Source organism: Anopheles darlingi, chromosome X (genome assembly GCF_943734745.1).
Source record: "Anopheles darlingi chromosome X, idAnoDarlMG_H_01, whole genome shotgun sequence".
Lineage (NCBI taxonomy): Eukaryota > Metazoa > Arthropoda > Insecta > Diptera > Culicidae > Anopheles > Anopheles darlingi.
This window is the reverse complement of record NC_064873.1, coordinates 10,670,172-10,690,417: the sequence shown is the minus strand read 5'-3', so window position 1 is coordinate 10,690,417 and position 20,246 is coordinate 10,670,172. Positions and strand designations below refer to the sequence as shown.

The window sequence follows — 20,246 nt, the reverse complement described above, 5'->3', positions numbered from 1 at the left end:
AGGTTTTGTATAGTCTTCTTCGCCGGTTTTCCACGGTGTGGCGGAGCATTTTCATCGACCAATATCGGTCTGTTTTATCAATTTCCAAAATCACGGTCCAAAATCGATAGAGCATTGCTCGTATAGCTTGATAATAACCGTTTCGCCCAATACGGCAAGCAATTCGGTGTCTTCAAACGTTTTTGGTAATTTCTCGCGATTCTCGTTTGTCACATCAAAATCGCCATTTTTAAATTTTTAAAACCACTCTTTGCACTGTGTTTTATGAAGAGCATGCTCACCATAAGCTTCAAGAAGCATTTGATGCGATTATGTCGCCTATTTTTTTAAAATGGAAGCAGAAAATGAACGATGTCCGCATTTTGCAGTTTTAAGGGACGGAACTTGCCATTTTGTACACAATGGAAATATTGGTTGTAGTGCGAAATTAGAACTATTGCGCATTGATTTGGATTACCAGATGCCGAACGAACAAAAAGAAACATTGAGGATGGTTCTACAGTCCCATTTGGCATATATATCGCTATAAGAACATGGAGGGCGTTTTCATGTGCATACACCTGGTACATAGTTTTCATAGTTGAAGGATTTTTATCAACGTTCCGCAATACAATATCAGCCCGCTGTTTTTAACCCGTAGATCTATAAAATAGCATACACTGAAGTTTTAGAAACTGGCCGGTTTGTCCAAATCGCTGAAAGCTGAAAAATGGCGGAGTTATTCTACATTTAAATAGGTCCTGTCAAGATGGCGCACCCTGTATTTGCTTTCAAATTTAAATGAAACCACATTTATTTATGAAACAAAACAAAAGGGAACTACTTTTGCGTATAATATGCGAAGAATCAAGCAATATTATTGCCAACCGGGGGTCACACAAAAGGGGAAGATCCATTCCGGGAAAACCGCGTTACAGCCACCGTCAAAGTACGGGCGACACGCGCACATTGAATTAACGCTGAGTGCGTGCGTGCGTGCGTCGACCAATGACAGCAACTGTCACAAAACCACCAGAGCATCGAAATTCTCTTTTTTACCCTTGTTTTTTTTCTCTTCCGTCTCGACTGTCTTGTCATTTTAGGTGCCGCGTTCATTGACGTCGCACACGTGCGGGCGGGGTGGGGGGAAATGCGGTATGGAGGACGAGAATACCCGAACGCCAAGCCGCACGAATCACGTTGACTATTGGCCACCAACCCGGGGAAACCGCGGCTGGTGCGGATCTCTAAGCGAGAGATAGATAGAGAGAGAGAGAGAGAGAGAGAGAGAGAGAGAGAAAGAGAAGGAGAGAGAGAGAGAGAGAGAGAGAGAGAGAGAGAGAGAGAAGAGAGTGACAGCCAGAGTGTGTGTGCGTACCCGACGAGCTGTCACCTGGGCCGACGAGCTGGTGGCCAGTGGGACGCGAGCCGTTTATCGTCGGGGTCCGTGCTCTGTGCAGAGACCTTCTCCGAGCCCTTCCATCGTCGTCATCATTCACCTTCATCATCACCATCATCATCATCATCGTCATCGCCATTCTTTTCGTTCGTATCCATATCGTATCGTTTGAATTTTTCCATTTTCTTGTGTAAATTTGGTTGCTGTTTTTGTTGTTATTGTTGTTGTGCTTGTGCTTGTGCCTGCGGTTGGTTTGCATTTTCCTCCGCTGTGTTACCTCGCCACCATCACCACCACCGCGTCGTCGTCTTCGTCGTTGTTGTGCGTTGAGTTTGATTTGTTGTTCGGGTTGTGAGCGCGCGCGCGCGTGTGTGTCGGGTGTAGTACGATTATTGTTTTGTTGCTCGACGTAGTAGTGCGTAGCCTTGCATTCAAATAACCCGCGCGCCTGTGAGGTGAGTGCTTTTGGTTTGTGTACCTGTGCGTGTGCGTCGTCTGTGATCGTCGTTCCTCGCGTCGTCGCGGTTCCTCATCGTCATCACGCGACGCGATTCGATCGCGCAGCGGAGCGCAGCGCAGCGTTCTTGCCAGGATTACCAGTTTCCGTTGGGTAATGGAATCGGCCCTACAACCTCTCCTCCTCCTTCACCTCCGCTCCACCAACCACTGCTCTGCCGCCATTACGACGCTCTGCGCTACTGCTGCGTTTTATGGTTGGCTCATGGTTACCGTCCCGTCCTTGATCGTGCGTGCGTGCGTGCAAATGTGTCTTGCGTCGTTCCCGTCGTTGCCGTCTATAGGCCCCCCCATTCCTCCCGGTGGCTGGCGTCAGAAGAGAGAGCGAGAGAGCGAAAGAGAGAGAAAGAGAGAGAGAGAGAGAGAGAGAGAGAGAGTGTGTGTGTGTGTGTGTCGAGAGAGCCGCGCAGATGTGAACGCCGCGGATCGCAGATGGGAAAGCCGCCACCATCATGCGACGATAGCCTCGACCGCCGCCGCTGCCGCCGACAGCCGCTCTTGCCGCTCAGCCTCAGATGCATCTCGCGCTCCCGTTCGCTTCCTTTCTCTTCCTGGTTTTCTGTCTGTCTCTCTCTCTCTCTTTCTCTCTTGGCGTACTTGGCACACGGCAGCACAGCACTACTGCTGCTACTGTTACTGCTGCTGCTGCTGGTACGCTGGTGCTCGTATGAGCCTCCATAGCAACATCAACAGAAGTGCTCTCACTACATTGCAGCTTCCCCCCCCCCCCCATCCCTCTTCCCTCCGGCTTTCTCGGAGGTGGCAATGGATCGTCTCCCCTGTGCTGACCAATTCGCACGAGACTCGCGCGCGCTCGTCGCCATCACCAACCGCTTCGAGATAGATTGTGTCTCTGTTGGTCTGTGTGTGTGTGTGTGTGTGTATGTATGTCTGTCGCTCTGTGGTGTGCTCGGTGCGTGATGTGTTGCGCATTGTTGTTTATGTCATACGCGGGACCGCGAAAAGCACTAGAGTTGTTTGCTTCCAGAAGGTCCACTCTGACTGTCGTGTCTTCGGTTGAGGGAGGAGGTGGGGAGGAGGACCCCCCCCCCCTCTGCAGCAGTCAGTCAGTCAGTCAGTCTTGCCTTCACCAGCTTGTCTTGTCAGCAAACCTACAAGCACATGATCTTGAGCGCGATGGCCCCTTTCTCTCATTCTCTCTCTCTCTCTCTCTCTCTCTCTCTCACACTCTCTGTCTCTCACTCACACACACTCCCTGTCTCACTCTCTCTGTCTCGCTTGTCTATGCTTTCGCCATCGCGCACATACACGCGCACCCACACACGCGCGCGCACACACATGACACGCAGCAGCATGAGGGTGTCCCTACATTGCGTGAAAAGTTTGCCTGACACGTCGCATGAAAAGGTCTACTTATTTCCACCAGAATGAAACACACTTTTGACATACGGTCGCACGGGTTGATTCTCTTGAAGAAGATGAAGAAGATCAAGAAGAAGAATCTTCTGCCCATTGCAGATTCCATCATTTTCATTCATTTCAATACATCGAAGTCCCATCCAAGTCCAAATGCAAGTTAAAGCGCACACCGCACAATAGTTTCCTGCAATTTACTTTGATTTAAACAGCTAGTTGAATTTAAAACATGAAAAAGTCTCCACGCACAGATCGCAAGGGTTTGTTTACATGTACGAAGCGGGCTACAGTAAAATGCCGCGTTACATGTTTACGGAGCAGCTTAAAATTTATTTTTTTGAAAAAAGCTATGCGCGCATGTATGTTTAAGGTTATTCGTTTCAGTGTATCGCATGCGCTCAAAGTAGCTCATTCGACGTGCGATCGCACGTTGTTCTACACACACCAATATTTTTTATGTATGAACTTTCCATGTGCCGTGAAAAGATTGCACGTGCGACGCAAACTTTTCACGCAATGTAGGGACACCCTGAAAGCAGCGATGATGCGACGATGACGACGACGATGTCGTCCATGCCGCCGAATACCTGCCGCCTGCGTTCGCTGCGCGCGCGCGCGCGCTCACATATGTGTATGTGTATGCCAGTCTCTGCGATGTGGTGTGTGCATGTGACGATCGCCTGCGAATCTGCTCGCAGCACCCCGACCTGATCATTGGTTTCTTTTCCACGATGTCGTCGTTAGTGAGCCGTCGAGACGCGCGTTGCGTCGCGTTGCGTCGCGTTGCGTCGCGTCGCGCGCTCCATGTTCTCTGCTGCTGCTGCTGCTGCTGCTCCTCGGGTTTTTTAGCCTGAGCCCTGAGACTGGCAGCGCGGACTACCGGTTTGGGTGCGTGGGTTGGATTGTAAAATCCTCGCCCCCCCCCCCCCCCCTCCCTCTCCTTCGTCCCTCCCATTTACTACCACCTTTTCTTTGCCTAGATCGTGAGTAAAACACGCAAAATAGCAAGAGAAAAAAAAGGGAACGGAAGGTCGGACACGGAGGAAGACACGGGGCCGGTGTTTCCCCACCTATCGTGTCAGTGCCCCCCCTCCCCCCGGGCCCCATTTCCCCTCATGTGTAAGGGCTACGATGGCCACGCTAAAGTAAAAGGCCGCTGAGACCGCAGAGGAGAACGCGTCTTGGAGGTCTCCTATTCGTCCTCCAAACTGTTTCTTTTTTTTTTGTTTTTTTTTTGTTTTTGTTATGCGATGAATGTCAAGGAGGCTGGAACGGAGGGTGATGGTGGTTGGCCCAAAAAATCACCCACCCCCCTCTCTCTCTATCGTTTGTTTTCTGTAGGACCTGCGCGCCTACCGCTGGAAGGGAGTGGAAGGGAGTGGACAGGGAGGCCAAATCAAAACATCAGCCCCCCCTCCCTATCCCTCGCGATGTAGGCGTTGCGGCGAATGGCGAATGGCGGCGCGCATATCTAGCCCCACCCTTCCCCCACACCCCTGGTGCATTTGTTGTGCCTATCAATTATTATCAATTACTGCGATGGCGGAAATTGTCTGAAATGTTTTAGAAGAGGGGGTGGGGTTGGAGGGAGGGGCCGTGGTATCATGGTCCCTTTTAGCGGTGATATGATGGAATGCATGGCTGTGTGTGAGTGTGTGTGTGTGTGTGTGTGTGTGTGTGTGTGTGTGTGTGTGTGTGTGTGTGTGTGTGTGTGTGTGTGTACCGCCACAACATAGCATTCCTGGTGCGCTGTTGCGCTCGGATGATGTAATCGCGAGTTTCGCGTTAGGGGAGGGGGCGAGTGGTGGTGGTGGTAAAGCCTGGTTGATGCACACTTGTTGATCCGGCGCACCAATCAACCCCGTCCCGGCTGTTTGCTGTTCCTCCCGCTCGGAGTCGAAGTTGCGAAGTTGATCAATTATGTGCCACCAGGACTCTCTGTGGGTGTCCTGTTAGGATCCCTCTAGGGATCAGAACTGCGCTGAGTCACCTGCCTCCTTCACACACACACACACACACCAGTAGTGCTGCCATTCCATTCCTCTCGTTCCGGGCGGGCGGGCGGGCGGGCGGTTCAAACACACATTGTACGTCCGACGATTCCATAAATAGAAAACCACTCCACAAAGTGTCCGCGCGCCGGCCACCGCCGATGACGAAGCCCCAGTGCAAGGAACGCAAGAAGGAGATGAGGAAGGGAGGGGAGGGGGGGGCTGACGGGAAGGTTGCGACCGAATTGTGACCCGAGTCTCCGTCTTCGCGCCCCGCGCAGAGCCGGACAGCTGAAGGACACCTCGCATCTTCCGATAGCAAATCCGCGCAGCAAAACCGCCAGACTTGCGGCGAGCGAAAGAATGATGGAACACGGCTCCCCTTTCCGCCCGCGTCCGTTTTTGGGCCCGCGAGGTCTCCCCCCCCCCCCCCTGGTACCCTGGCGATCCATCGGAAGGACAGAACGAACTGAAACCTTCGTGTCGGTTAGAATATGCTTTTCGGTTTCGCGCGCACCTGAACCGCAGGAATGTGCTGTGTGTTTGTGAGTTGAAGAGAGAGAGTGAGAGAGAGAGAGAGAGAGAGAGAGTGAGAGAGAGAGAGTGTGTGTGTGAGAGAGAGAGAGAGAGAGAGAGAGAGAGAGAGAGAGAGAGAAAGAGGAGGAAAGGGAGGGGGATGAAGGTGAAGTAGGCTGGCGGGAATGAGCTATTTAAAAATTAACACCTCACAACGGACCAACGGAACGGAAGCACGGGTCACGGGTGCACGGTCCCTCCGCTGCCACTGCCGCACCGGGTGAGTGGGAGTGGGTGGTCCTTGGACGGATAAGAAGAAGATAGGGAAGGGAGGAGCGGTCGGCGGGCGGGCGGGCTCCTCAACAAACGTGGACCAGCGCCAGTAGGCAGCGGCCTCACTTCTTGGCGTACAAAATGCCAAACGCCAAAAAAAAACCCGCCCGCTCCGCCATCGCATCGCTCCTAAACCCCTTGCAGCACGCGACGGGGTTACCAGATATAATTCTCCACAGTGTGTGTGTGTGTGTTACTTTGGACAATCAAATTCCGAAACGACCGACGACCGTTGTCCGAATTTTTGGCAACCGGCGGCAGGTTTCAGGTGCGTGCGATGTTTTTCGGTTTCATCGTCCGGAGTATCCATTCCCCCCGCCCCCTCCTCCTCCTTCTCCTCCTCCGAATTCGTTCCCTCCCCCTCTGAATTCGTTAGGGAATAGGGAAGAAAGCGAAGGATTTGTGATTTGTAAACAACAAACCCAAAACGAAATGTTGAGTGCTTTCCTCGAGAAGCTTGACGACGAATTTCGCTGGCTCCTCTCCTCGTCTCCCTCTCTCTCTCTCTTCCTCTCTTGTTCTTGTCCCTTTTGACTGGTCCCTGCAACGCAACGCAACGCAACGCAATTCGCAAAGAGTATTCCTTCTGCAGATAATCCCATAGTGTCGAAGTAACGCCGGACCGCCGCCGGTGTAGACCTTTCCTTTCCTTTTTTGGTCCGCCCTTGAGGCCCGGCCTCTAGTAGCAGTGACCGTTCGCTAGTTGAGTGTGTAGTGTAGCAAAATGTCAAAAATCGAATGCAGCAATGCAACATTTTCATCGCCATCTTTCTCGTCACCGGCATTTCGTGCTCCTGGTGCCTGGTGGGTAAAATTCGAAATTTCGAAAAACAAAACATCGAAACTGCTGCTGCTGGTCACTCTATCTGCGCACCGTGTCCTGGGAGTTGGCTGGACGCATCCACTCTCTCTCTCTCTCTTCCTCTCTCTCTCTCTCTCTCTCTCTCTCTCTCTCTCTCTCTTCCTCTCGTTCTCTCTTCGATCAACCACCAAACGCATGGCCGAGCCGAAACCAACACGGCACGCCAATAACGAAATGATTTATCTTTAGCCAATGCAATGACACACAGCCTCTGGCCTGCTAGCCCCGTCATTCTCCTCCCCTCCTTGCCACTTCCTCCGTCCGTTTGTTCCCTTCAATCCCCAACCCTGACGTCATCTCAGCAGCGGCAGCAGCAGACAGACCGAACTCCGATACCTTCTGATATCCAAAATTACTTCTCTCCCCTCAACCCGTCCTGTTTCGGTGTGCAACTGCGGGTGCCATGCAGACCGTGCAGACATCCAGCATCATCTTCATCATCATCATCACATCACATCAGACCCAGCACATCACACACACAGCATTTCGGCGGCAACGATAGCGGCGGCGGCGGCGGCGGCGGCGATGGCGTCGGTGGTCCAAAGGAGAAAGAGCATGCCCCCCAACCACTTCTTGGGGAAATGAACCGCGTTGCCGCTTGTGTGTTTGTGCGAAAGAGAAAAAGAACCAAGCTGGTGGATGGTGAGCAATCACTGACCATAACGTGGACGTCCACCGTAGAGAGAGAGAAAAAGAAAGAAAGAGAGAGAGAGAGAGAGAGAGAGAGAGAGAGAGAGAGAGAGAGAGAGAGACGCACACATCACACAAATTCACACGCTTGACGATACGGGTGCCTTGTGCCATCTTCGACTCCGGTCAAACGAGAAGCGAGTATAGAGAGAGCTGAAATGGGGGGTTGAGAGATAGGTGTGTGTGTGTGTGTACCATCGGGATGTGGCCAGCGGGCCAGCTTCCTCGAACTCCCTTTCCTTCCCATCGCCACGACAACGACGACGACGACGACGTTGGCGAGAGAGAAAGCAGCGTGGTTTGGTGTGCGGTCGTGTGTTTGTTTTTCCGATTCTGGCTCATCCCACACTCTAGCGCGCTCGGGGCCCTCTCTCCCCCCGCGCACCTCTCTATCGAACCCGTTCCTTTGGGGCTTCGTGGTGCGTGCTTGCGTGCGGGTGTTGTGTGTTTGTGTGTGTGTGTGTGTGTGTGTTCGTCTTCTTCTTGCTATTGGTATTTCGTTCAAACGACGAATTAAAAAGGCGAGCGCGCGCACACACCACTTTAAACTGTTTTGCGTGCATGCGAGTGTGTCTGTGTGTGTGTGTGCGCTCGCTGCTGGCAGAGTGTGTGTGTGTGTGTGTGTGTGTGCGATAGAGTAATGATTCGATGGGGCCGACTGTTGGCAGCAGCAGCAGTTCACTGTCACCGCCGTATGCAAATGAGTGCGTAGCGTGTGTGCGCGTGCGCATCCCTGTGTGTGCTTGCCTGTGCTTGTCTGTGTATGTGTGTGTGTGTTGCGTTGATTGGTGTGATTGTTATTTCCCTATCCTTCTCTTCCCCCTCTTTAACTCATTCTCTTCTCATTCTCATTCGGCTTCTTTATTGCTGCTCGACCGTTCGACGTGCGCCGTTCCTGCTCCTGATACGGTGCCTGGATGGTTCCTGCACCGGCATCAACACACCACCCGTAACCCGTACCCGTTCAATCACAGACCCGACGCAGTGACCGCGTGCCACGCAGTGACGGTGTGTGCTCTGTGCTTGGTCTGTGCGTGTGTGGCCAACCGTAACGCTCAGTAGTGGAGCGGCAGTGACCGAGATTGGCAGTAGGAAACGGCAGCAGCAACCTCCCCGGGAGACGAGACACTCTACTATAGTGCGTGCGTGCCGATAGCAAAAGTGCATCGAAAAGTGGATTCCCGTTCCAAGTGCTCGTGATCGGTTCCAAGACAAACGAGACAAAACACGACGGTACGTGTGCATTGTGCCGTGGTGCCAGTGCGTGTCTGCCATTCCCCCCCGGGCCCTGATTATCGGAAGCAAGCGGTCGGCTGTCAGTTTGTTGTTGTCAACAACTTGTTGTCCACGATCAACGCTCCCGTTGCAACTCTCAACCGAGCCAATCAAATCAAACAACACCAAACGTTACTCGTCGTCTGCAATCAGTATTTGTGTGCGAGACTGAGAAGAAGGAGGGAAGGAGGGGAGAGATACAGTCGTATCTTCCCCTCCCAACGCTCAACCCTGGGTACAGGTACAAGTACCATTACCGCTGCCCTGGTTTCCTGCAGGTGAGTACAGGAATGGGTTCGTTCAATGGATAGTGAGCGCAGCGATGAATCAGCGGCCCCAGGGTTGTGGGCATCCGGTGAATCTCGGAACACCGAGGAGATCGAAAAAGATGTCCCTGAAAATGGGAAAAACCCACGCCTCTCGGGCAGGGCAGTGCAATACTTGTTACTATTATTATTCCTCCTCCTCCTCCTCCTCCTCCTACTCCTCCTCCTCCTCCTTCTCCTTCTACTCCTCCGGCACACCCAGCAGCTTCCCGTGGAACGGATAAGCGGACGGCAAAAAATAAATGGAACTCCGCCAAATGTCGGGTGTTCAATCTTTTTTGTAGCAGGCCGCAGGAACAATATTGGCTTAAGCCGTGCCGATTGTGCTGCCCCGCACCCGCGCACCCACACACACACACACACACACACACACACATCGTCGCAAGGCACGGTTTGGAAAACCAGGAATTGGCCAGTGGCCACCGGCAACGCTGACGCTGCAAAGTCCAATCTGCGCGATCAAAAAAAAACAAAAAACAAAAACCAAACCTTAAAATTCAAGCGACCGGACCAGGTGGTCCGGTTCGACGCAACCGTGCAACACGTGTGTGCCGTCCCTGCACCCGTGATCCGTAATGTGTCCGAGAGGGAGGGGGGGGGGGGGGTGGCACACCATACTCTGGTGAATTTTGTGGTTTGGCTATAAAATCGGTGTTTTTTTTTTGGTATTGTGAGCGCGTTTTCATCATCTTAATGCACTTTTATGCGTTTGTTTGTTTTGTATTTTTAGATTAGAGGAAGCCAAGGCCTCGATTAGTCGTCGGTGGTGAGCAATAAATCCCTCCCCCCGGTCGTCCGTACCCTTTCCGGCCCTCTTCCGGGAAGTAATTGTCCGTGCCAAGCGAAGAGGGAGTGCAAGGAGCAATAATTCGCTAGTGATTCATGCAGACGGAACCGTTGGCGTTGGCAAGTGCGAAATGGTGGAATATACTGCTAGCCCATTGTTGTATGCACTCGCCTGGGCGTTGCAGTCGTACTGCCACCGTGCAGTAGGTGCTGGTAGCCGCGGAATCGAACAGACGGGACGGGCGTCGTAATCACTTTCGTCGCGAAAGGGTTGCAGGTGTGGGGCGCGCGCGCACCCGGAGTGGATACAACGCGGGACACGAGAGAAAGAGAGAAAGAGAGAGAGAGAGAGGAAAAGGAATGGCCGACAGAGAAGGGCCAACGGGCGGCAGTGGCAGCGGCAGTGGAACAATGCCGACCAACGTACCAACCTTGCTGACCGCCATGCCATCACCGTCGCAAACGTTGATGCCGATGATGCTGATGGCGCCGCGTGGCCACACCACTATAGTCCATCCACATCCGACCCCCATCCGCGCTCCTCCCCCACCTCATTCTAATATCCCCTTTCATGTGCAATCACCGGGGATGGTGCATCAGCACCAACAGCAACCGTCGTCATCGTCGTCGCCATTCACGCAACCACCAGCTTCGTTCGCCACCGCAACCTCGACCACGATGCAACAGCGGAATCATCATCAGGTGCGTTTTGCTGTGTGTTATGAGGATGTGCAAAACGAAACGGGTGCTTAACGATCCTTTGAATTCTCTTCGTTCGGTACAGATGAACCCAATGGCTGCTGGTGTTGTGAGTGGACCACGGATCGTGATACTGCACCGGCATAATGGGGATTTCGGGTTCACGTTGCGCCACTTCATCGTCTACCCACCGGATTCGGTAACGGTAGGTCGTCGCCCCCGGGTTTCCCACTTCCTCCCCCCCCCCCACCTCCCTTCTTGCTCTAATTATTCACCAATTGCTATCGTCTCTTGCATTTGCAGGAATCCTCCACCAGCACGATACCGGGCGTCGGAATACTGAACTTTGTGCATCCCATGGATACGGTGTTCGTGAAGAAGGTACACCAGAACACGCCGGCACATCTGGCCGGGCTACAGGAGGGCGATCGGTTGTTGGCTGTAAACGGGGTGCCCGTCACCTCGATACCGTACTCGCAGGTGGTCGCCACCATACAGCAGACACCCAAAACGCTCACCCTACAGGTGGTGCCGAAGAACTTCGATATCCTGCAAACGGTAGGGGTGGTGTTTCTTCGGTCGGCGTCGGCGTCGGCACTTTTGAGCTAGCTTTTGTGTAACTGATCCATCCATCTTCGATCGATTTTTTTTTTAGTTTTTTAGCGAAACGGCCCACAATCCGGAAACGAACCAGCGGCCCCAGCCGCAGGTGTACGCACCGAGGGTGCTGCACCCGAAGGTGAAGCCATCACCGGGGCAAACCGGGGCGCTGCTGACGGTGGCCGGGGTGCAAGAGAAACAGGAATCACTGTACAGCGCGCTGCAGGAGATAGTGACCGTGGACGGTATCGGTGGGCGCAAGGGTGGGCCGACTGGCGACGCAATGGATACGACGCCGACGACGACGGCGAACGTTGGCAGCAGCAGTAGCAGCAGCAAGCACGCCATCTATGCCGAGGTACCGAAGCTGGGGACCAGCAGCAGCAACAGCAGCAGCAGCAGCAACCAACCGCCGATAACTACTCAGTTGACGATGAAAGGGCCGCCTGCATTCCTCGCTAGGCAACCGTCACCGTCTAGCGTCGAAAGCGATGTCCTATACCAACACCAACACCAGCAGCAGCAACAACAGCAGCAACAGCAGCATCAGTATTTGTCCAAGCAGTATCAAGGCTTGCAGCAGCAGCAGCAGCACGAGCAGTCCGAGTACGCGATGACGAGAGAGACGAGCGGTAGCTATGTGGCGCTCGGTGACGGAGATAGTGCAATTATGTCGCGGTTGCGCAAGAGTCTCGAGCAAAAGGAGGAGTTTCTGCGGCGTCCCGTACCAACTGTACCTTCCGCCGCGGAAGTCGATGGTCTCGCTCGAGCCCGATCGGCAAGCCGTGGAGGAGCGGCTGCTGGTGGGGAGGCTATTGTTGTTGCCACCACCACTACCACTACGGCAGCAGCAGCAGCAGCAGCAGCATCCCGACCCACCGTACCACCGAAACCGATGATGGCCGCAGCCGTCGTCGGTGGTGCTGGGGGTGATGTGCAGCAACGCGAGTTTTACGGTCGACCGAATCGGTTACAGAAATCCGTTTGGCCACCGACGGCGGCAGCAGCAGCATCGGTCACCAATGGTGGTGGTTTGCGGTCGGTAGCGGCACCACCGCTAGCAGGTACAACACTCCTAAACTCCGCACCATCACCGTCGTCGGCATCATCTTCGCCGTCGTTGGTGACCGCATCCGGAACACGCTCGCCGCCGAATGCGAGTACCGCCGCCAAGCCGTACGGTGCGGCACAGCCTCCATCGCACGCCTCCAATCTGTCCGCTATTCGGGAGCTTTTCTTTACCGGTGGTGAAGTAGGCGGTAATAAGGGGCTGGATAACGGAGGAGGTGGAGGCCGTTTGCCAACAGATCGCCATTCGGAACCGCTCCACTTGACCATACCATCCGAGCAGACGTTTGACGATACGACGATGTCCGCGATGTCAGGTACGTCCGGTGGTGGTGGTGCTGGTGCGCTGCCCCTGTCCGCGCACAGTCTGCACGCGGTCTCCGAGAAGGCGAAGCTGTTCGAATCTGGCCGTCCACTGTCACCGGAAGGAATCGATCGAATGGATCTGTACAAAAGCGAACTCAGCCGGTAGGTTCCAGTGTGCGTGCTACCCCCTCCCTTTGTCCAGTCCGTAATAGATTGGCAAAAATGTAACCGTAGCCGGAGAAAAATTTGAATCGTAGTAATCATCATTCAGGTTCCACTTTTCCCAAACAAACGAACATTCAATTTTCAAACAACTGACAAACCACCAGTTTCCTAAGGTTTCGCCAAGGTTTAGGCCCAAAATCTTGGTTAGTTTGGACGCAAGAAAATAGAAATTAGACGACGATTATTACAAATGACTATTACAAATGACGACAAATGATTTAAAGTGAAACATACGGCCGTGCTTATACATTCTGCCAAGAAAGTATTGGTCGTAAGTATTGGAAGTAGTCGATTTAAATCTGACTGGGTCTTCGGATCAAATTAGGTTTTTTTCCTACGCTGGTACAGCTTTTCTAACTATTGTGCAAAATTTGGGCGAAATCCGGCAACCCGTTGGTTTACAGCAATTTTTTAAGTAAATCAATGTCAGTAGTGAGCGGCGATTTGTTATTATGGGTGACGACGTTAAACAAAAAATTTGCTTAAAGTTTTGTTTTGCAAATGAAATGTCGTGTACCGATGCATTGAAAATGTTGCAAAAGGCCTTTGGCAATAATACTCTATCGAAAACTCGTCCATATGAGTGGCACAAAGCCTTTAAAAGGGGTTGGACCGATGCCATCAGTTTGCCTAGTTCTGGTCTTTCATTAACTTCCTTAACCGATGAAAACATCGATAAAGTGAAAGATATGGTGTGCGAAAATCATTATTATAGCTTGAGAGAGTTGTTTCATGAACTTAACATATCGGTTCGCAACATTTTGATTTATTTTTTGGACATGAAACGTGTTGCAGCAGAACTCGTTCCAAAAGATTTATTTTTTATTTTTTAATTTCCTATTTTTCGCTCTAAAACTCAAAAAATATCATCGAACAACCACCGTATTAACTAGAATTAGTTTCCTGTGACTTTTTACTTTCCTCAAAACTTAACTAGTCCCTTCACGGCATTTGTTTTGAGTCGTTTTAATCCATAAAACAAAAAAACGCCGCTTATACAGATATCGACATACTTAAAAAATTGCGTTATCAAACGGGTTGCCGGATTCCGCTCAAATTTTGCATAATAGTTAAGAATAGTTGTACCAGCCTAGGAAAAAAAACCTAACTTGATCCGAAACTGGGCTTTCGATTTAGATTTAAATCGACTATTCTTGACAGATTGTATATGTTACAAATATGGTTAAAAGTGGCTATTTAATATTAGTCATTGGTGTATTAATTAATATTATTTTTCTTTTTAACACTTTTTTTCAATTATCCTAGCATTAACACGAAGCAGGTCGTACCGAATGTGGCCGTGCGGCGGCGAGAGTTTGAGCTGAAGGCAGAGAGCACCGGTTGGTGCCGATCGACGGGTAAGTTATCGTCGTCGTCGTCGTCGTCGTCGTGCCTCTGCGTTTAACATCACTCCCTACATTTTCATCTTTATCTTCCTTCTCCAGATGATCAAACGCCATCCGTTTGCTCCGATTCGGATTCGACGACACACAAAGCGACAGGCGGAGGAGGAGGAGGAGGAGGAGGAGGAGGAGGAGTAGGTCGCGTTCGGTCGCTGTCGGTGGAATCAACTCCCTCGCAATCAGAGCTGATGGCGAAGGTGGCACGACCGGCATCACCAGCAGTAGTACCATCGTTGGACGGTGGTAGTACACCTTCATCCGGTTCGTCGGAAAGCAACGGTCGGGCAGAGAAGCCGGAACCGTCCACACCGGTTGCGCCCCTTGCCGTAGCGATCCTGCGCCAGAAGCCGATCCGTGCCGACGACTCCTACCGAAATGTGGTCTGCAGCTCAACCGGTAAGTATGGTCCGAGGGTTCGAGGGGTGGGTTGGGGTGGTCAAGCGCACCCCGCGATCCTTGCACACCCTCGCGCTGCCGATACTCATTTACTCTCCTCTCCTCTACTCTTTTCTGTCGGGCTCGCTCGGTGGAGCGGTTTGGTGTTTTTTGGGCGTTCGTTTGGCGGTAAATGGGTGATTGTGGGATTGGTGGTGGGCCGGTGATCCGTCTTGTTGTCATGGTTAGCCTTTTGGTTGCAAGGGGTGCAAGCCACGGCAGCCGTTACGCCGCTACCAAACAGTGGTAGTGATGGTGGTAGCCTGGCTGCAGCAGCTCATTGGCTGCAGCCGCCGCCCCTGTTGATCGCGAATGATGCCGAACGGCCGATACCGATGGGCGCGATGCGGAAAGCGATGCACCGCAATCAGACGATCGTCGAGGTGGGGAACCGCCCGTTCACCGCAGGCCGACAGACAGATAGCGACACCGACGATACGCTGCCGCAGTTGCAGCAGTCGCGTCGCCGACGCGTCCTGGCCACACCGAATCATGCCGATGCTGCTACTGCTTCTGCTGCTATCAATGCTGCTGCTGCTGCCGCCGCCGCCGCCGCTACTGCTGCTACTACTGCCACTTCAGCACCTGCCGCTCTGTCACCCTTTTTGGCTGGATCGTTGTCTCCCCTAATGGGACCAAATGGCGGTTTGCAGACGACCAACGAAAACCGGGCCCCGGCGCGTGGTCCGACACGTCCAACGACGCTGAACATATGCACAGGTGGAGCAAGCGGACACATTTTCGATAATAGATTATTTGTTGCTAGTGCAAGCAGCTCGCTCTGCGCCAGCGCCTTGCCTGCGCCTTAACACCATGTTAGCCATGTTTATGCTAAACACATCGCATCTCTAACTCGCATCTCATCTGCCCTTGCCTGCCTGCCACCTTGCCTGTGCCCGTGCCTGTTAAGGAGATGAGGTCCTTCTCCCCCCCCTATTATCCGAGGCTGTACCGCGCTTGGAGTGTTTTGTACCCTCTCCTTCTACGTTTTTCTTTCTTTCTCTCTGTCTCTTTCTCTCTCTCTCTCTCTCTCTCTCTCTCTCTCTCTTTCTCTTTCGCTATCAGTTTCCCTGTTTCTCTTTCTCTCTAGGCAGAACTGCAATTTGCATTCAAAGCCTGTGAGATGACTCCTAATGCAGAGAGGTTAAAGCCTGTTGCAATTAGAATAGGTTGCTGCATAGCAACGACAGGTGTCTTTGTGAAACTTTTTTATTGACTTCAAGGAGAAATATTGATTCAATTTATCCGTTAGTTTTGTATATGATTTTTGTTGCTTTTACTGTTTTTTTCAGTTGTCCAACCCTCTTTTTGGTTTTTTCACATTTCTATTGCATGTCCTTTTCCTGTGATAAATGATTCCCTTTGATTGATGTCCGATATGAATCGATGGAACGAAAATCCTGACTTATTTAGCGGATTGATAGCTTTTTCCTATGAAATCAATCTATATGATCTATATGAGTTATCTAAATCAGATTTATTTATTTATTTATTTATTTTACCATCTTACGGTCAACGGGCACAATACGCCTTCTTGACCCTTAAAGTTATACTTAACCCTATCCTAAGTCCTAAATTACTATTGCTTCAAGATTGGCCTTGCATAAGCTTGTCGTCATGTTGTAGTCCAAAAGATGCGATAGTTGATTATAAGTCGTACACAATGCGGAAATGGGATCAATGCGTTGATCAAACTTATACACGATCATTGGTGGACAAATGAAGAATAACACTCCTTTTTCTGTAGACACCATGGTTTGCATAACTTTTGATGAAACGTTGAACGTAGGATCTCAAATCTTTTCACATAAATTATTGTCAAACTGTACTGTCGTCTGTCGTAAGTTTGTTTTTGTGTAATCAAAATAAGATATCTCAGAATGGTTGAGAACTATTCGACTCACTTTTGCCCGTAAAATCGGGCATTTGTGACACTTCTTCGACTGTTTTATTTTTCCAGATTCAACGTAACACTCCCTTGGTAGCGTAAAGATATGGTAATTTTGAGTTGAGTTTGCAAGAATATTTCGGTGCAGATTCCAACTGGTACCAGGTTTTAAGTCGTCTTGCATGGACCTTTCTCCGTCCCATTAACACCCCTCCTCCTCTTCACTACTGTTTGCTACTGACCAGCACCCCTTCCTCCTTCCACGCATAGCGCGGTTACTAACGACGGCTTCCGTTGCATACGTTGGCAACTGTCCGATCTTCGAAATGAATCGTTTTGCTATTCAGGTTCAGGATCGAATCGCTAATCACTAATAAACCTTCGCTTCACTTCTGCTTCTTGTAGATGGCCTTGGACCTCCGATCATACTGCGAGCTAAGCAACCGTCGCAGCAGCGACCGATGGAGGAAGACGAGCGGAAGATGCGCCGCATTTCCTACCTCAAGGCGACGGCCAACGACAATCTGTTTCAGATGCTCGAGGGCGACACGGGCGAATCCGGCACGGTGCAGCAGCTGCCGGTTATGACCGGTGCAACGCCCGGTGAAACGACCACGGCCACACCCAACTCGACCGACTGTTTCGTGCCGAACCTGCCCGATAATCAATCAACGACGACGACGACGACGACGACGACGACGACGACGGCGGCGACGACGACAACTCCAACCAGTGGCAAAATGCAGACGACGACTTCTACGATGACGACTGGGACTTCGATCGGTTCCTACAGCACCCAGCAGCAGCCACAGCTGAAGAGGTAAGCGGCACACACGCCGAGGTGCTCCCCCTTTGCACCTCTCTTTCTCTCTCTCCCTTTCTCTGCAGTATCCTTGGCGCCGGGTCCCGTTCTTCTTGTATCCCGTACCCGTACCAACATATTTACCAAACTCTCGCGCGCTCTACCTCTCTCCCTCTCTCTCTCTCTCTCTCTCTCTCTCTCTCTCTCTCTCTCTCTCTCTCTCTCTCTCTCTCTCTCTTTCTCTCTCTCTCTCTCTCTCTCTCTCTCTCTCTCTCTCTGTCTCTTTCGGCCACTTTGGATCGTCGGTGGTGGTAGTGCTTTTCGTCCCTGGCGAAGGCCACGCTTCACCGATGACATCCAACCGCTGCGCCGCATTTACGAGGCCGCCGATTCGGAACGGGAGGGCGATTCGGCGGCGGTGGTGGTGAGCCGTGGTAGTACTACGAGCCACGAGCTCGCGGCTACTACCGTGGACACGGCACGTCATCAGCACCACCACCACCACCAACACCAGCACTACCACTACCACACTGCGCTAGATAGTGCACGCTGGTTAGCTGGTGCAGCCTCTGCCAGCCTCGGCAACCTGCACGTCATCACGACGACCACGCCGGGTGGGCAGGTGACGCGAAACTACTTCTTCGCCCAGAGGTTAGCCCCCTACCCTGTTGCTTGGTCGGATCTTGCATGCCTGCCTTCCCCCTTCCCCCCTTTGCTGTGCTCTGTGTTGTTGTAGTTATTGTCGTTCAGTCGCTGATTTTCGCCACATGTGGGTCACTTCTCGCACGAGAGATTGGCACCCCCCCCCCCCCCCCCCCTCCCCGTGAACCCAACTAGTCGTACTACCAACATCTTGCTTAAGGAAGCATTTTCCGTTGCTTTAGTGAGCCAGCAGTGAGCTTAGCTCCATGGTTTGTCACACAAACTCCGTTTTATTTCCGGATCCGGGTGAAAGCATCAGCGTACGTTACTCACTATGCTAGCCCTTGCCCTCAATGATCATTTTGTCCACGCTTCTGGGTGTTTTTGATGCTAATTTCCTTAAAGTTCTACAATTGGCTCTTCGACAGCCCGTGGACAGTCCCTTAGACTTGTCACCACTGCTGCTGAAGGCTGAAGCTTTCGGCTCTGGTGGCTAAAGCCCGCGGAAAATGTGCGCCAGTCTAGGCCACCGTCTGCGCCGCATATTTATTGGTTTGGAGAAACGAAAGCAGATGCCGTGAGATAACACACAAGGAGGAGTTGTTGTTATAAATATTTACAAGGAGTTCATGTAGTTGTAGTAAAGTCAGTCGGTATTTTAAAGAATATATGTTAAAGCATGGAACAGTTAATATTTGGCCGCCCAAAATAGGTCATATCTCAGCCAAAAAATGACGTATAAAGATAAAAAAGAAGTCATTTCGTAGGGATTTTTTATAACCTTTTAGTAAAAGTATTGATGCACAGTACAGTAAGTCACATCATTTGCCCTTTTGTTGCACACCCACCTTCGTTTAAGTTGGTTTTTATACATTTTTTGATATTCTTTTTAAGTTAACTTTTGATAATCGTTCAATAGAAATTGAAATTATGGAACGAAAATCCAAACATTTTTGTTTGATTGATAGCTTTTCCTATGAAATCGATCTATTGGAATACAAAAACTACCCAAATCATGCCAAACTTACACAGGATCATTCAGGTGCATAAATGAAGAACAAAACTCATTTTCTGTAGACACTTTTTTTTTGCAGCGAACATTTTGAAAGCGAAAACATTTGATTTGTCGCAAGAATACATGGTTGAATTCGGTCAACACTTGTTCATACAGATACCCTTACAGACGGATTTGGGCATTCAAGGTGTGCTCTATGGGGTCCTATTTGGTTATTTTCTGGCATGAGACAACCTTAAAATTATTCTTAAATATGTTTGTCGAACTGTTATGTCGACTGTCGTGAATTTTTATGTTGTGGAATCATGCTTGATATCCCAGGATTGTCGACTCACTTTTGTCTGGAGAATCGAGCATTTGTTACACTTTTTCGACTGTTTTATTTTGCTAGAATCAGGGTAAATGTAACGTTTACATATCCGCAGTAACGTTTACATATCCGCAGTAACGTTTACATATGGCATATTGGGTTAGGTTTGGAAATTTCAAGACATTCGCGGTTTTTTCTCCAGTCAAATCGAGTTTTAATAGTTAGTGCAGATTTTTTTTCGCCTTTCGCGTTCTATAGACGATAACTTTTGAAGGCGTGGATCAATTTTGACATAACTTTTGCCACTATTTAAACAGACTACTATGGTTAAAACTCTGTCAACAGAATAGCAAAGTGACCACTAGGCACCGCGCTGCTATGACTAAAAATTAGCGGCCAAATATTAGCTGCTCCATGCTTTACAGTAAAAAGGTTAAGGTTCTCACGTCAACCATAGAGTTCAGTTGCTTCAGAACCGCGCGACGAGAGCGAGAAGCAATCGAATAGAATCACTCTGCCGCATATTTTCGCTCAACTCTCTTGTGGCTCTTTGTCAACCCTTTTTTTACTTATCGGTGAAAACATATTTTATATGTTACATATAAAAGTATACCAAAAAAAGATTCATTCGGAGTTTTTCCATAAAAAAAATCCGAATGAATCTACATTAATTGTGTGCCCTTGCTTATATGTCCAGCAAACGCTCTTCAAAACAACATGAACTCCTTTAACTAGCCAATAACACCGTATCTAATATGAGTATAAATTTAAACTTCGATTCGAAAACGATTAAATGCGCTTAC

The 20,246-nt window shown here is 50.7% G+C and overlaps 1 protein-coding gene across 7 annotated transcripts in view; it reads left to right on the top strand.

Annotated features, from left to right (window-relative positions):
* The first annotated feature begins 1,355 nt into the window (after positions 1 to 1,355).
* LOC125957669 (mucin-5AC-like) overlaps positions 1,356 to 20,246 on the top strand; it is a 34,546-nt gene continuing 15,655 nt past the window's right edge. Inside the window, exons 1-12 of one of the 7 annotated variants that reach the window (XM_049691787.1) lie at positions 1,356 to 1,833; positions 7,383 to 7,615; positions 8,638 to 9,216; positions 9,995 to 10,752; positions 10,835 to 10,954; positions 11,053 to 11,307; positions 11,405 to 12,885; positions 14,215 to 14,306; positions 14,394 to 14,747; positions 14,976 to 15,506; positions 17,080 to 17,494; positions 17,792 to 18,127. In XM_049691787.1, coding sequence (XP_049547744.1) covers positions 10,411 to 10,752; positions 10,835 to 10,954; positions 11,053 to 11,307; positions 11,405 to 12,885; positions 14,215 to 14,306; positions 14,394 to 14,747; positions 14,976 to 15,506; positions 17,080 to 17,494; positions 17,792 to 18,127 — 3,926 coding nt within the window. In that variant the 5' untranslated portion in view covers positions 1,356 to 1,833; positions 7,383 to 7,615; positions 8,638 to 9,216; positions 9,995 to 10,410. The other 6 variants (XM_049691955.1, XM_049691702.1, XM_049691874.1 and 3 more) reach the window with 6 other exon arrangements.